Source organism: Littorina saxatilis, linkage group LG3, assembly GCF_037325665.1.
Source record: "Littorina saxatilis isolate snail1 linkage group LG3, US_GU_Lsax_2.0, whole genome shotgun sequence".
Lineage (NCBI taxonomy): Eukaryota > Metazoa > Mollusca > Gastropoda > Littorinimorpha > Littorinidae > Littorina > Littorina saxatilis.
Genome location: NC_090247.1, coordinates 40,419,047 through 40,436,738, shown reverse-complemented (window position 1 = coordinate 40,436,738; position 17,692 = coordinate 40,419,047). Strand labels below are relative to the sequence as shown.

General features: G+C 44.1%; 1 protein-coding gene across 4 annotated transcripts in view; it reads right to left on the bottom strand.

Annotated features, from left to right (window-relative positions):
* LOC138962355 (protein PAT1 homolog 1-like) overlaps positions 1–17,692 on the bottom strand; it is a 45,664-nt gene that overhangs the window by 13,541 nt on the left and 14,431 nt on the right. For all 4 annotated transcript variants that reach the window (XM_070334142.1, XM_070334143.1, XM_070334144.1 and 1 more), the window contains 7 exons: positions 12,737–12,865; positions 12,158–12,409; positions 10,693–10,777; positions 10,109–10,258; positions 9,486–9,603; positions 6,585–6,686; positions 5,773–6,007 (listed from right to left, as the gene is read on the bottom strand). In XM_070334142.1, coding sequence (XP_070190243.1) covers positions 5,773–6,007; positions 6,585–6,686; positions 9,486–9,603; positions 10,109–10,258; positions 10,693–10,777; positions 12,158–12,409; positions 12,737–12,865 — 1,071 coding nt within the window. The remainder of the gene's footprint in view (positions 1–5,772; positions 6,008–6,584; positions 6,687–9,485; positions 9,604–10,108; positions 10,259–10,692; positions 10,778–12,157; positions 12,410–12,736; positions 12,866–17,692) is intronic.

Below are 17,692 nucleotides of genomic sequence, written 5' to 3'. Positions count from 1 at the left end.
CTGGTTAAGTCACTAGCAGGTCTGCACATAAGTTGACCTGGGAGATCGGAAAAATCTCCAGTCTTAACCCACCAGGCGGCAGCGACCAGGATTCGAACTCACGACCTCCCGATTAGGAGGCCGACGTCTTACCACCTCGCCACTGCGCCCGTCACAGTACTCCCGTGACAGCATCTCCATTCTCAATGCTTCCTGTTGTGTCAGTTTGTTTGTTTGTTCGCTTAACGCCCAGCCGAACACGAAGGGCCATATCAGGGCGGTGCTGCTTTGACATTTAACGTGCGCCACACACAAGACAGAAGTCGCAGCACAGGCTTCATGTCTCACCCAGTCACATTATTCTGATACCGGACCAACCAGTCCTAGCACTAACCCCATAATGCCAGACGCCAGGCGGAGCAGCCACTAGATTGCCAATTTTAAAGTCTTAGGTATGACCCGGCCGGTGTTCGAACCCACGACCTCCCGATCACGGGGCGGACGCCTTACCACTAGGCCAACCGTGCCGGTTGTTGTGTCAGTGATTACAAAGAGTGACCAAGAGTTTCAATTTTGAGCCATGACAATAACCACAGGAGGACTTTACATTCTGTAATAATGCCAACAATGTTTAGTTTCCCTGTGAGATGGGTTGTGGTCTGTTGGTTAGTTCATCTCTGCATTGGAATGTGGTGTCTGTGGTCTTAGGTTTGTCACCTGAGTGCGATACTGTAACAGTAATAAAATGTTCAGACACACCTGAGGCGCGTTGCTTAGGCAACAGAACGGTTGCAAACGATTTCTAGGCAACGCATAGTTTTGTCGTATCGCTCGCTAACGTTAGCATGCGCTCGGCACGAGTACCATTGTCTGGGGTCACTGAAGCGTAACAAAGGCATTCTGTAACGTACCTGAGAGGTGGCACGCCACAAACTATTGCACTGTACTGAGCTTGCTGTTTGACTCTCTCTCTTTCTATCGCAGCAGGGTTCCTGCAGGGCAGAGCTGATACAATTCAAGGAGTTTTCAAGGACATTTCCAGGACCAAATAAATGCTTTTCAAGGACATGATTTTCCCCAAAGTAATGCGGTTCTCCGCACCTGCAAACTATTAGTCATTCCGTATTTGTTTCCCTTGCTAACTTCCGGGAAGGAAAGCAACTACAGGTGACTAATAATAGTTAGTTCGTCTGCTTTCGTTTTCACTCGATCTTTTATTCTCCCAAAATGTGTGTACTGTATTTGACGAAAAAAAAGGGAGTTACATTTTTTTTTTTAAATAAGACAAGCTGCTGACGAAATGTATAGGCAACAATTTGGAAAAATCAAGTACTTTTCAATGACTATTTAACAAAACTCTATTTTCAAGCACTTTTCAAGGCCTGGAAAAGGTTTTCCAATTTTCAAGGAGTTTTCCAGGGTTCAAGGACTCTGTACGAACCCTGTCTCTCTCTCTCTGTCTCGCTCTCTCTGTCCCTCTGTGCCTGTCTCTGTCTACGTCTGTTTCTCTCTCTCATTCTTTCTTTCTTTCTCCCCCCACCACCCTCCATATCCCTCTTCCTATGTCTTTCTCTTTCTTTTTACCTCTCTCTCTATATCTGTCCGTCTCTCTTTGTGTCCGTCTGAAAGTCTCTCTCTCGTATCTTTTTTGTTCTCTTTCTCTCTTTCGCTCTCTTTTCCCTCCCTCCCCTCCCTCTCTTTCGCTCTCTTTTCCCTCCCTCCTCTCTCTCTCTCTCACACACACACATTCTTTATGTGCGTCTGTCTCCCTGTCCCCCCTCTCTCTCTCCCCCTTTCTCTCTTTGTCTGTCACTTTCCAGTACAAAGGACTCAACATTTCTTACATACTGCTTGACTAAAATCTTTACAAAAATTGACTATATTCTATACAAGAAACACTTAACAAGGGTAAAAGGAGAAACAGAATCCGTTAGTCGCCTCTTGCGACATGCTGGGGAGCATCGGGTAAATTCTTTCTCGTCCCAACCAATATGGGACTCCCCCTAACCCGCGGGGGGTAGAGAGAAAGAGAGAGAAAGAGAGAGAGCACACACGGGCTATTTACTCCTAAACCTTCACCTTTAATCGAAAATGTTATGAGTAAATCACATAAAGCATTGACGCAGTCTGAGATGCTAAGGTCTGAAAAGGCTACCCGTCTTAAACAATTTTAAAGGGAAGCAACCCCACCACAAAAAGTGTAAACGTAGCCATGGTAATGAGCACAACCCAGGGGAGTTACCTCCCATTGGTGTGTACTACGTCACTACCGCTACTCAACACGTGGTAAAATCATACGGCTTTTAAGAAAACTAAATAACCAACACCTCCTCTAGCCTCCTCGACCGTAACACGGCCAAAGAGGAGGCCCAAGCCCTGGTTTCGTGGGCTCCGGCCGAGCCAAGGGGAAAAACAGGTTGCGTCCCCCCCTTGTCCAAACGGCTCCACTCGTAAGCTTGTCGAATGAGAGCAGACACCCACTGAGCCATAGTCGTCTTAGCAATGTCTTTTTGTCTCACCGTATTAAGGGAGATAAATAAGAGCTTTTGAGATTTTGATCTAAGCGGCTGTGAACGGGCAAGGTAAATGCCAAGGGCTCGGACAGGACAATTAACCGAGTCTGGATCTCCGGGAGCCAAGATGGTGGTTAACGGTTTAATACGAACCAGCGGGGATGCTTGATCCGGAGCCTGATTCTTCGCCAGAAAATCTGGACGAAAACTCAAGGAAACTAAGCCATCGGGCTCATGAGAGATGTTCTCCGGACTTCCGGAGAGGGCATGTATCTCACTGCCTCTGCGAGCAGACGCTAACACAGACATGGGATTGAGAAAAAGTGATAATTAAGGAAAAAGAAGGTGGGGGTCTGGGGGCTGCAGAAGGCCCCCAGTAGGGTCCAGGGGCAACGCCCCTGGTTGGGGTCTGGGGGCAAAGCCCCCAGAAGCTGAAGGTTTTTAGTGTTTTAGACACACAAAAATGGCCCTGAAATGCATATTTCAGCTTAATCATAGCCCCCCCCCCCCCCCCCCCCCCCTCTTTCTCTTCCTTCCCATGTTTCTCAAATTAATTTTACACTAAGACTCAAAATAAGGAGGAGAAAGAGAGAGAGAGAGAGAGAGAGAGAGAGAGAGAGAGAGAGAGAGAGACAGAGAGAGAGAGACGGGGTGTGACGGTGTGGTTTCAATGTTCTTACCTTGTCGGTGCCAAACGACCCCAGTGACTGATTTGTGATTACCCGACTGGGTTTTCAGGATAGTCAGGTGCTTATTGCTTTTCAAGTGGCTTTTGAGGGCAGTCTTTCCATTGGAGCCGTAGTTGATAACATCATTGCACAAAGTGCATTGAGCTTTTCCCGGCAAGTTGATTTTAGCAAAAGCATCGCCAACTTTCAGTTTCACGTCTTGTCTTCTGGCCTTTCTCGTCTTTCCAGCTCAATGATACAACTTCATCGAGCCAGTCGAATCTCCAGAGATTTTTCTTGTACTTCTGCTGGTCAATTTCCCGGGCTAGAACGGTTTCGTCTCGCTTTAGCTTCCTCATCATTTTGGCAGGTGGCTCGAAGCGATGTAAAAATGGCGCCGAATCATTCTCATACGGTATGCTTATACTGAATCCCCGATAGCTACGTTGAAACGGTGACCGTAGGAGACAAAGAGCGCGTTCCCATACGGATCGACCAGCAACAGTCTGACCGTTTTAGGAACCAACCGTTCAAGAATAGTATGGAATGGAGCGTCGCGATCAGCGGACCGGCCGAAAAACTTGGGTCTATACCTACATATACCCCAACATTTTCTCAGCGGATTTGCACGAATCTCAAGAATGATCCCTGGAGCCTAAAAATTTACGGAATTCCGTAAATTTACGGAAGAATCCCATGTCTGCTAACAGCAAGAGAAACAGCGCTTTGCGTGTCAAGTTGGGAAAACTAGCATCTTGCAAAGGCTCGAAATCTGCCGAACGCAGAAATTCGAGAACCAAGAAGAGGTCCCATTTGATTTGGGCATGGGAGTGCGAGTCCTAATTTCCTTAACCTTTTAACTACCACACCGCCCGATACCGTCCGTCTTCCGCCATTGCCGCTATTCCCATACCGCCCCTCGCCGGTGTAGCGTCTGTTTCGGTTGTTTGCGGTTGTTGTGCGCGAGCAGTAGTAATAAGACGGTTGCAAATGCATTGTGGGATTGTCTCACTTCCGCCAAGTTGTGTTTGCAAGTGCTTTCGACTTCAGTGCGAGTTTCAATCGATCTTTTTTCACGGGATTTTTTTGTGCGTGTCTCCGACATGGATTCCGAGGACAGCGATCCAGAGTTCACTGCTCTGCTGGATAATCTCATCGAAAATCGACATGAATTGGAAGATTCTGGCTCCGACATCAGCGTTAGTTCAGTGAACACCGCTGATTTGACTGACTTCGATACTAGAAGCTGAGTAATAATAATTTAAACAAACATGCTCGTTTTTGACTGTCTTTGCTCAAAATAACTTGGGAGCTGAGGGATTCTACAGTAAAAAAAAATTGGTAGTTAAAAGGTTAAGGGCCGCACCCTAATAACACCCAAAATGACGCCGCTGACATCAATAGAACGTCCTATCTGCCTTAAGGTCACGGAGATAGCAGATCTCCTCACCCTCAGAGAGGAAGCGGAAGCTCCCTGAGAAGACAGGTAGGAAAGATGGTTTGCCACATGCATAGCGCGTGGAGCCAATGCGTTCAAACCATGGGCCTGACACCAGGTTGCCCAGGCCTTCCAATGTGATGCATACACCGACGAAGTGGACGCTCTTTGAGAGCATTGCACCAAGTCAAGTGTCTTCTGAAGCTCCAGAACGCCTCAGCGAGGACCGTACAACCTCCACACGTGAAGTTTCAGCAGCTGGGGCTCTTCGTGTGGAATGCCGGTTCGAGGCTGCACCAGTTCCCCCCTCACGAGTGAGAGAGGAATGGGAGGGCCGTGAGCAAGTCTCAGTATGTCCGCAAACCATGCCTGAGAGGGCAAAAGGGGGGCGACCAGCAGCAGGGAGGGCTGAAACTCCGCCAGAGCCACAGCCTCTAGCTCCAGCAAGTTGATATGCCACTGGCTCTGCTCTGCCGACCACAGACCCGACGCTGTCTGTCGGTCTGTGTGTGCCCCCCACCCCAGCAAAGACGCATCTGTGAAGAGGTCCGTGTCTGGGGGAGACAAGGCGATCGGCACACCTCTGCAGACCCACTCCGTGTCCAACCACGGAAGGGTCGCTGACTGAAACCATCCCTGGAGAGGGACGAGGGCGTTCCAGTCCACACAGGGAGAGTCCACGTACGGTTTCAGCGCAAACTGAAAAGGCCGCTTGTGAACTCTGCCCAGGGGAACCAAGAGAGCCATAGACTCCATCTGCCCCAAGATGGAGGCCAGCTTCCCGAGGGAAGCCCGCAGGAGAGGCAAAGTGGAGCGAATGAGAGCTTGGAGCTTGTCCACCCGCCTCTCAATCTTGTTCTTCACTGACATTGCAGTAGTAATTACTCAGATAAATACCACCTCATAAAAGGCATCGACTGACAAATACTGATGAAAACATCCCCCTAACTCACAGTGTGATAGTAGTCGTCCTAATAGGGCTTGTCAGTGTTAAGCTGCAGAAGCTCAATCTTCATGATTCACAGGTTGAACCTCAAATAATACCACCAGTTCTGAACTGCTGTGTAAGCCCACCTCTTCACCAATATAGTATTAGTTCAATATTAAATGCTCAGGGTAGGACCAGTCAAGGTACTGACCGACAAGAGCCAAATCACACATATTTCCCACTCACAGTGTAATAGTAGTCATCCAGGTAGGGGTTGTCGGTGTTGAGCTGTAGAAGCTGAATCTTGATGATCCAGTCCTTCTCCCTCTGTGTCATGAGGCCAGCGTACTCATCCTCCACCTCCTCCCCCTGCTGGGGATGTTGGTGCTGACGTCGCTGGGGTTGGTTCTTCTGCCAGGGTGGCGGTCGCTGGTAGTTGGTGCGGTACGCTCTGTGCTTGTCGCTTGCTTCCCCGTTACCACTGCCACAAGGGAAGGGGAGGTTTTAATCACATTGGTCAGGAAATAGGAAATAAAAAAGATCTTTAGGACCACCACAAGACACTCTAACAACCAGTCTTTGCTTACATTTCAGCAAGCGTCCCCTAGGTTAATATAAAACATCTGTTTGAAATGAAGTCTGCCGAACAACTGCCCTCCTGAGATCGAATCTACCTTCATCTTAAATAACACAAGAGTGACAACTAAACTTACATTAACACACTTTAAAATTCAAATACAGAATAGATTTCAACCATAGAGATTGGGTAGATAATTTCACCTGACACTACACTTTATACCACACAGCAAATTTCAAACTGCCTAGTAATAAATGCAGTCATTTGTATGTTAAGCAGTAACATTTCACAATACAGTAGACTCCGCTTAATAAGGTCACCTTGGTGCAGGACAAAAGTGGCTATATTAAGCGGATGGATTTAATAAAAGCAAAAGCATAAAACATAAGGAAAAATCCATGCAGTCAGAAATTGGCCTCAAAAAGCGGGTGGCTTTATTAAACATGGCCTTATTAAGCGGATTCTACTGTACCCAACTTACTGCTGGCTATAGATCTCCTGTCTCCTATCCACCACATGGTGGTGCTGCTGCTGGCTGCGAGAATGGGGTGACATGTCCTGCATGTTTGAAGGAGGTGGTATCCTGAATCGGAAGAAATAACTAACGTATGCAAGATTTAATACAAACAACCAAGACAATTCAAATTTCCTTTCAATCAGACATAATTTTTGTCTTCTCTTCCAGTTTCAAAATCAGTGTTAGCACCTTTGGGAACGTCATACGAGCAGACCCTATTCTTTATCAGTAGCTTCAGTTTCATTTTTATATTTAGTCAAGTTTTGACTAAATATTTTAACATCGAGGGGGAATCGAAACGAGGGTCGTGGTGTATGTGCGTGCGTGTGTGCGTGCGTGCGTGTGTGTGTGTGTGTGTGTGTAGAGCGATTCAGACTAAACTACTGGACCGATCTTTATGAAATTTGACATGAGAGTTCCTGGGTATGAAATCCCCGAACGTTTTTTTCATTTTTTTGATAAATGTCTTTGATGACGTCATATCCGGCTTTTCGTGAAAGTTGAGGCGGCACTGTCACGCCCTCATTTTTCAACCAAATTGGTTCAAATTTTGGTCAAGTAATCTTCGACGAAGCCCGGGGTTCGGTATTGCATTTCAGCTTGGTGGCTTAAAAATTAATTAATGACTTTGGTCATTAAAAATCGGAAAATTGTAAAAAAAAATAAAAATTTATAAAACGATCCAAATTTACGTTAATCTTATTCTCCATCATTTGCTGATTCCAAAAACATAAAAATATGTTATATTCGGATTAAAAACAAGCTCTGAAAATTAAATATATAAAAATTATTATCAAAATTAAATTGTCGAAATCAATTTAAAAACACTTTCATCTTATTCCTTGACGGTTCCTGATTCCAAAAACATATAGATATGATATGTTTGGATTAAAAACACGCTCAGAAAGTTAAAACAAAGAGAGGTACAGAAAAGCGCAGCGTGCTATCCTTCTTAGCGCAACTACTACCCCGCTTTTCTTGTCAATTTCACTGCCTTTGCCATGAGCGGTGGCCTGACGATGCTACGAGTAAAATGGCATTGCGTTCAGTTTCATTCTGTGAGTTCGACAGCTACTTGACTAAATATTGTATTTTCGCCTTACGCGACTTGTTGTCTTTTCATCTCCCAGAACATCCTAAAATATAAACAAGAAGGGCAAAGCCCATACGACTCACATGCTTACATAGCAATGACATCATACACTAAGAACTGCTTTACACATTTTTCCTACCAAAATACATGTGACCTTGACCCGACCCAAGGTCAAGGTCATCAAAGGTCATGCAACACAAAGCTGTTAATTCAAGACATAGAAAGTACAATGGTGCTTATTGGCTCTTTCTACCATGAGATATGGTCACTTTTAGTGGTTCACTACCTTATTTTGGTCACATTTCATAAGGGTCAAAGTGACCTTGACCTTGATCATATGTGACCAAATGTGTCTCATGATGAAAGCATAACATGTGCCCCACATAATTTTTAAGTTTGAAACAGTTATCTTCCATAGTTCAGGGTCAAGGTCACTTCAAAATATGTATACAATCCAACTTTGAAGAGCTCCTGTGACCTTGACCTTGAAGCAAGGTAAACCAAACTGGTATCAAAAGATGGGGCTTACTTTGCCCTATATATCATATATAGGTGAGGTATTGAATCTCAAAAACTTCAGAGAAAATGGGGAAAATGTGAAAAATAGCTTTTTTTTAGGCAACATTTATGGCCCCTGCGACCTTGACCTTGAAGCAAGGTCAAGATGCTATGTATGTTTTTGGGGGCCTTGTCATCATACACCATCTTGCCAAATTTGGTACTGATAGACTGAATAGCGTCCAAGAAATATCCAACGTTAAAGTTTTCCGGACGGACGTCCGGACGGACGGACGGACGGACGGACGGACGGACGACTCGGGTGAGTACATAGACTCACTTTTGCTTCGCATGTGAGTCAAAAACATAGTTTTATAAATTGCTTCAAGTTCAAGTCACAATTAACACACTTTCTCCTCTCAAATCCATCAGTACCAATGCATCATTTACCAGCAAGCTATCATATCACTGACTCAAAACAAAAACAAGAAGGGCAAAGCCCATACGACTCACATGCTTGACCTTGACCTTTACATGACCTTGACCTTCAGGGTCAAGGTCAAATAACTAAACCTAGCATGGAACACAAAGCTGTTAATTCAAGACATAGGAAGTACAATGGTGCTTATTGACTCTTTCTACCATGAGATATGGTCACTTTTAGTGGTTCACTACCTTATTTTGGTCACATTTCATAAGGGTCAAAGTGACCTTGACCTTGATCATATGTGACCAAATGTGTCTCATGATGAAAGCATAACATGTGCCCCACATAATGTTTAAGTTTAAAACAGTTATCTTCCATAGTTCAGGGTCAAGGTCACTTCAAAATATGTATACAATCCAACTTTGAAGAGCTCCTGTGACCTTGACCTTGAAGCAAGGTAAACCAAACTGGTATCAAAAGATGGGGTTTACTTTGCCCTATATATCATATATAGGTGAGGTATTCAATCTCAAAAACTTCAGAGAAAATGGGAAAAATGTGAAAAATAGCTGTTTTTTAGGCAACATTTATGGCCCCTGCGACCTTGACCTTGAAGCAAGGTCAAGATGCTATGTATGTTTTTTGGGGCCTTGTCATCATACACCATCTTGCCAAATTTGATACTGATAGACTGAATAGTGTCCAAGAAATATCCAACGTTAAAGTTTTCCGGACGGACGGACGGACGGACGGACGGACGACTCGGGTGAGTACATAGACTCACTTTTGCTTCGCATGTGAGTCAAAAACCACAACTGATCCTAGTCTTTTATGGGTAGATATTTACCGGGTATGAGGCGGTGTGCCCATAGGACTGTTAGGCATGGGAGGCATATGAGGTATGGGTCCATGAGGTATGTGTCCATGAGGAGGCATATTGGGAGGTGGAGTCATCATCCGGCTGGCTGCATAACATACAACACAAACCAAATGCAATGTAAGCATAGGATCCAAAACCAAATTCTCAAATGCCTTGCAGAAGAGGAATATTGTTACCACCAAGTTAGTTTTGAAACATTGTGAAATTTACTGAAGTTAAAGCAACACAAGTAAATCTTATTTCAACATTGTTCTTTGAGGGCAAAACAGCGTCATTCTGGAGAAGGGTCTTCTTTTGACCCAGTGTCCCCTTCACCATTTTCATAACCCTTCTCCCCCAGCTCCCAATACCCTAAAAACTCTATAAGCAATCCTGTAATGTGGCAATGACAAAAACTACATAGTAGTAATAGTATTACCCCTTCTCCCCATACTGATACACTCACCACAAAAAAGTAAGCGGAATACCAGAAACAGTCGGAAAACTACCTTCTGCCATGGTCTCGCTTTTATCCTCAACAAACAGCTCTGAATTTCTGCTTCAGAAAAATACATGAAATGTTCAACACAACAACAACACGAGACTCATACCTAAGTTAACCGCCATGGGGCTGTTTCCAATACTATAGGGAGACACAAGCCTGGCAGGATGGGGGGACTGGAAGTGGGGAGGCATCCCTCGCACCAGGGGAGGGGTGGGGGTGCTGCTACTACGCCCCATCGGAGAACTCAGGTTCTGGCCTGCAAAGAACAGACACACATGAAAGATGATATATGCATACCAAAGACCACATACACACATTTACAGAACAATTTTTATTGGTTTATGTGACGGCGATTCAGTTGGCAGCCAAGTGGCGGCAGTGATTTTGAGCTCCAATGTGCATATTTTGGGAAGAAAAGGACGTCATATATAGCGCACACTGCACAAAATGCTCAATTGTTACCACGACGCTTATTACTGCTCGACACAATGTATCGGTGATAATGAAAGTGTCATTGTTTTGTGTGGCATGTCCTAAACTTTGGTGGCTAATAAGGGAGCAAAAAAGTCTGCTTCATAAAATGCAGGCAAAAATCAACAAGCATTTAACTACTCTGACAAATTTGAAACTACATAAAACAATCCAAGCCAATAAATATGAATGAAACCTCTCAGAGAGCCTCTTCTTTACCTGGCGGCAGCCCCTTGATGTTGATGGGGGAGCTGCGGCCGTTGGCCATGGGGTGCTGGTTGATGGGACTCATACCTGTTGGAGGCTGCAACCACACACAGGGAACATTCAATCACATTTTCAGGTGGCCAGGACTGAGGTGCATGAGAAAGTTATCAACCAGGTTGGAATCAGCCACGGTGTTAAATTGCACCTCAACTCTTTTTGAACAGTAGATTCTACACTTAACAGATGTAAGCCTGACTACTGACTCAGAATTGTCTGAGCTTCAGGTTGAACGTCTCTTGTTAGTATGGTATTTTAAAATGTTCCGTTTTTCTTACGAGTACTATACCAGACATTATTAAATATTTTGGTAAACACAGGCACTGCCCTAACCGAAATTCAAAGTTCGGAATGTTAAGTGTAAAAAGACTCATAAACTAACAGTAACAAGGCCTATGAAAGAGCAGTCAGAGGTGTCTCTACCATTGACAGTGTACCCTAATAAAGAATAAACATTAGAAGTTCTAAGCAACCAGTCTGGATAGAACTTATGACAACAACAAACAAGTCGCGTAAGGCGAAAATACAATATTTAGTCAAGTAGCTGTCGAACTCACAGAATGAAACTGAACGCAATGCCATTTTTCAGCAAGACCGTATACTCGTAGCATCGTCAGTCCACCGCTCATGGCATAGGCAGTGAAATTGACAAGAAGAGCGGGGTAGTAGTTGCGCTAAGAAGGATAGCACGCGTTTCTGTACCTCTCTTTGTTTTAACTTTCTGAGCGTGTTTTTAATCCAAACATATCATATCTATATGTTTTTGGAATCAGGAACCGACAAGGAATAAGATGAAAGTGTTTTTAAATTGATTTGGACAATTTTATTTTGATAATAATTTTTATATATTTAATTTTCAGAGCTTGTTTTTAATCCGAATATAACATATTTATATGTTTTTGGAATCAGCAAATGATGGAGAATAAGATAAACGTAAATTTGGATCGTTTTATAAATTTTTATTTTTTTTTACAATTTTCAGATTTTTAATGACCAAAGTCATTAATTAATTTTTAAGCCACCACGCTGAAATGCAATACCGAAGTCCGGGCTTCGTCGAACATTACCTGACCAAAATTTCAACCAATTTGGTTGAAAAATGAGGGCGTGACAGTGCCGCCTCAACTTTCACGAAAAGCCGGATATGGCGTCATCAAAAACATTTATCACAAAAATGAAAAAACGTTCGGGGATTTCATACCCAGGAACTCTCATGTCAATTTTCATAAAGATCGGTCCAGTAGTTTAGTCTGAATCGCTCTACACACACACACACACAGACACAGACACACGCACATACACCACGACCCTCGTTTCGATTCCCCCCTCTATGTTAAAATATTTAGTCAAAACTTGACTAAATATAAAAAGAAGAGAAAGACAGAGAAGCACAAAGACAAAACAGACACATCACGCTCACCTTGCCAGGCGGAGGAGTCATAGGTGGATGCATAGCCATGTGGTGAGGCAGGGGCATGGGAGGCATTCCTGGAGGGAATGGGGAGCGGGGCATCTCCCCTGTCAAGGCAGAGGCTGGGAGGAGGCCAGGGGGGAGCTGGGGAGGGGGGCCGATCTGAGGATGGTGGTTCACAACCTGGGGTGTGCGACTGTACTCTCCACGCGGACTGTCCTCTCCCCTCATCTGTCGTTCCAACTCCTCTGCTGTTATCACCTGGAAAGACATGCTTGACAGCTTAGCTGTGCACTCGATCAGATAAATTAAAAATATATTGGGGGTAAAAACAACAGTTTTCCACCTGAGCAGAATAACTTATATGATAATTTCAAGAATACCCTTTTTACTAATAGCAGGGTGATAAAAACAAAAAACCAACATACTCAACAAGAATTCAAATTATACTAGCCGCTATGTAACACCAGAAGAAGAAGAAAACATCCGGCCAGAACACATTTACAGAAACTCCACAAACAGGAATCTACAAGAAGGCACCAAGCATGCACACACCCACACATACACAGAATACAAACACTTCATTACCTGGGGTGTGCGGCTGCGTGACATCATCTGACGCTCAATCTCCTCTAGCGTGTGGGCCTGTGGCAAGCCCACTGGAGACTGTGTGGGCATAGGAGGGTGATAGACCTGAGGGGCAGGGGAGGGTGCACCCTGAAAGTGAAACAGAGAATGAAATGGTGAACAGACAATATGAGTGCAATATATCACTCAGAAAGTAGATCGAAAACAACTTAACTCTTGTTCAAAGTGTACAGCTGTGTTCAACAAATAACTCGTATAGATGAGTTCCGTTTCTTAAAATAAAAACTGTACCCCTTCCCCCAACACAAGCATTTATACACTTAATTTGAAAATTTTAAAAGTAAATTTTCATTTGATTAATATACTTACCCGAATCACATAAATATATAGCATTGACACAGTCTGAGATGCTAAGGTCTGAAAACGCTTACCCGTCTAACGGCGGGGATATAGCTCAGTTGGTAGCGCGCTGGATTTGTATTCAGTTGGCCGCTGTCAGCATGAGTTCGATCCCAGGTTCGGCGGAAATTTATTTCAGAGTCAACTTTGTGTGCAGACTCTCTTCGGTGTCCGAACCCTCCCCCCGTGTACACTACATTGGGTGTGCACGTTAAAGATCCCACGATTGACAAAAGGGTCTTTCCTGGCAAAATTGCTTAGGCACAGTTAATAATTGTCTACTTATACCCGTGTGACTTGGAATAATAGGCCGCGAAAGGTAAATATGCGCCGAAATGGCTGCAATCTACTGGCCGTATAAAATTTCATCTCACACGGCATCACTGCAGAGCGCCTAGAACTGTACCCATGGAATATGCGCGATATAAGCGTCATTGATTGATTGATTTAAAGGGAAGCAACCCCATCACCAAAAGAGCTAAAAAATAGCCATGGTAATGAGCACATACTCTGTGAGTTACCTCCCATTGGTGTGTACTACGTCACTACCTCTATCACCACGTGGCTACAATCATACGGCTTTAAAGAAACTAAAAAAAACATACGCGGGGCAGGTGGGAGGGCATAAACTATGTGATTCGGGTAAGTATATTAATCAAATGAAAATTTACTTTTAAAATTTTCAATTAAATTACATATTCTTACTCCAAATCACATATAGCAGATAGCTTCAACAAGGCGGTGGGAAAGAAAAAATGTCAAACTCACTCTCAAATCCTTGCCAGAAACTGGCCAGCTGCAATCAATGCAGGAAGTCCACGAGAGCCATCCTGACGGACAGCCTAGACGTCCCGAAGATAATAGTTAATAAAAACATCTTCAGAGCGCCAAAATGCTGTGGACAGCACCTCTTCTAGCCTCTTAGAGCGCAAGACAGCTAAAGATGCCGCCCAAGCCCTTGTCTCATGAGCTCGGGCCGAGTCCAGGGGAAAGGCAGGCTGCGCCCCCCCTCTGTTCAAGTGGCTCCACCCATAAGCTTGTCTGATGAGGGAAGACACCCACCGGGCCAACGTTACCTTAGAGATGTCTTTTTCTCTTGCTGTGTTGAGCGAGATGAATAAGAGCTTCTGTGAGCTAGACCTGACCCGCTGCGTACGAGCAAGGTAAAAGCCAAGGGCACGAACTGGGCAATTAACCAAGTCTGGATCCGCAGGAGCCAAAACGTTGGAAAGGGGCTTGACAAGAATCAGAGGAGAGGCTTGTTCCGGAGCTTGATTCTTTGCCAGAAACTCCGGGCGAAGTCCGACTCATACGAGATATCCTCTGGAATTCCAGAGAGGGCGTGAATTTCACTACCTCTACGGGCTGTTGCTAACAGTAACAGAAAAAGAGTTTTCCGTGTCAGATTGGAAAGGCTAGCGTCGCTCAAAGGTTCGAATTCGGCTGAACGCAAGAATTCCAACACGAGAAAGAGATCCCACTTAGGAGTGGGAGAGCGAGATCTAGCCTCCTTAAGGGCCGCGCCTTTAATGACTGCCGCAATGACTCCGCTGACGCTAATGGAACGTCCAATCTGTCTAAGAGTAGCTGAGATAGGTGATCTCCGTACCCTCAGAGAGGAAGCGGAAGCCCCCTGGGAGGACAAGAAGGAAAGATGGTTGGCAACTTGCATGGAGCGAGGAGCAACTGAGTTCAATCCACGAGCAGAACACCAGGCGGTGCAGGCCCTCCAGTGTGAAGCATAAACAGACGAAGTAGACGCTCTGTGTGAGTGACCGACTATAGCAATGCCAAAGCACCTACCACTGCAGGGCGAAATTTACACTTATTTCCACCAACTCACTCCAATGATGAAATACTGCTAGTTTGATAGCATTTGCATGAAGGCTTAATGAAAAGAAGTTTTCAATAAAGGTTTAAAGTACACAGTTGTGAAGTTTGTTGTGTATCCGTGTTGTTTTCGCTGTGAAATTGTTTGCCGAGCATAAAAATGCGATCGTGTTGGGGCCACCATGAAACGGCACGCTCAAGTCGTCTGCACCGGAATCGGGTTCCGTTTTCAAACTCGCTTTACGTCGTGGTTTGTCATTGGATCGACTTTCTGTAAAGCCAGCCAATCAGAGAAAGGATTGCTCTTTCGTTCGGCTACCGTTATACCGTTCCGGTCTTCTTGTAAAGAGCAGAAAAATGGCGGTGAGTGTTACACTTCATGTTAGTTGAAGAATCACGGTATTTATGCTATTAGTACCATTACATAACGGATGTATTCCGATTCCTTATTATCTTATCTGTTTAGAGCTATGAATTTTATTTGTGGATGATTAATACAACGCCCGGAATATTAATTTGCATCGGGTCACCCCCTCCTCTCGATCGTACTTTTTTGTCATTTTGCTTCAGGCAGCCTTCGCTGCCTTGTACAGCTGCACAACAATGCGACTTGCGAGATTGGAGTTCTAGATTCTGGTTCCTAATATTGTCCAGTGTAGTTCATGTTAGTAACTGGTTTTCTGTTCTTATCGCAGTACTTTGAATAGATCAAGATTTACGGAAAAAGAATGTGAAGAATCGTGAAACTAGAATCGTTCTGACAGTTTGGGCGAGTCCACAGTGAACACACTCCTAATCTCAACGATCTATTTTTAGAACCGGGTCGTTACGATGCCGAGGCTTTGCACTTGGAATGTTCCACAAGGGAGAGCAGATTTGATGTGCTTCACAGCTCCACTCTAGTCATCATTTTGATTCCTTTGTTGTTGCTCAGAAAACTAACTTATATTTTTTTGGCCAAGATAAAAATGTGTTTTTATGATTTACAAGAAAATGAAAGCGTATTATTATTATTATTCTCTCTCTCTCTCTCTCTCTCTCTCTCTCTCTCTCTCTCTCTTTTCTCTCTCTCTCTCTCTCTCTCTCTCTCTCTAAAGCAATCCATGATTCAAGCAATTAATCAATTCACCAACGCTAAAGCTCTGGAGCTTGCTGAGGCTAGTGATTTTTGTGGTATTCTCCGCCAAGTTGGATGTTTTGAGACAACTGACAATGCTATCCTGATGGCGAAAATGCGAATTACTCGCATGAAGGCAAAACTGAAGACTTTGAGGAAACAAAAGAAAAACATTTTTGAATTCTCCTTTCCGTGCTTTCCAGCCTTCCACACAATGTGCGTCAGCTGCTCATCCTCACTCACTGCCACAAGTCATATTGAAGTAAAATAAGTTGGGCTACAATAATTGACTACACATAAGTACTTATTCATCTACATATTTTGTTCATAAAGCAGATTTTGCATTTGTATGTTTCAGGCATGGGAACAGGAAGCGGCTTGTGAGCTGCCGGACGCCGCCACAGCCGAAGATTCGAAATATTTTTTTAGTTGACATGTCCATGATGTCAGTCAATAAACCAATGTAATTGTAAACGATGTAGTTGTTTGACTTTATAGTTTACATTATATTGTTTTTGTGCATTCTTTCCAATCTTGATCCCTGCCCATGCCGTAAAGAATCTCTCACTCTCAGTCAGTCACTCGGTAACATGCACGCACATGCACAAATATATCATATACAAAACAAGTAAATGCCAGTTACATATTTAGTTACATCCTTTAGGGCATTAACACATTGCAGGTACAGAACTGATCAGATCTCACTTTACATTTTTAAAATCTGATGATTGTAAGCCAAGTTATGTTCGTTTTAAGTTGCGGCCAATCGCATTGCATTGACATGTAATTAATTATGCAAATTTATGCAAAAACATTTTTTTGACCTTTGTTTACCATGTTTACCATCAATGAAGTACTCTAAGACAAATAAAATGCAAATAACAAGCTTTCACTAGAAATGAATCACGAGCATATTATAATGTTTACAAAATTATGCTAATTTATGCAAATTAGCAGGCTCCACGCGCATCACACATAATTTCTTTCGCTGTCATTAGACTCGGCAGATGCTTTTCATTACACATACCAAGTTTTGTCTATAAATTCCCTAAGATGTGAAAATTATGTTGAAAAAACACGTTTTTTGTTGATCTGCACGGTGCCACTTCATTTCCTATTATCCCTATAGACTGTATAGTTGATACTTTTCCCCCGGAACGCCTAAATTCCCGATCTGTAATCGACCATAACTTTGCGCTGAATTAACCAATTTGCAAAATTCAAACTGATCTGTATTCAGCACGAAGAGTTCTTTCAGATAAGTCTCATTTTGTGTGGAACAAATGAAGTCTACAAAATCATGTGGCATTGCTACAGACTAAGTCCATCGTCAATTCTGATGCTCCAGCAAGCAACAGCGAGTCCCGAACAACCTCCACACGTGAAGCTTGAGCAACTGGGGCTCTTCGTGTGGAACGCCTGTTCGAGGCTGCACCAGCTCCCCTCTCACTAGTGAGAGAGGAATGGGAGGACCGTGAGCGAGCCTGAGCAGGTCCGGGAACCAGGCCTGCGATGGCCAAAGGGGGGCAACCAACAGAAGGGTCAGCCCCTCCAACTCCGCCTTTCTGATTACTCTGCCGAGTAACGGAAACGGCGGGAAGGCGTACGCC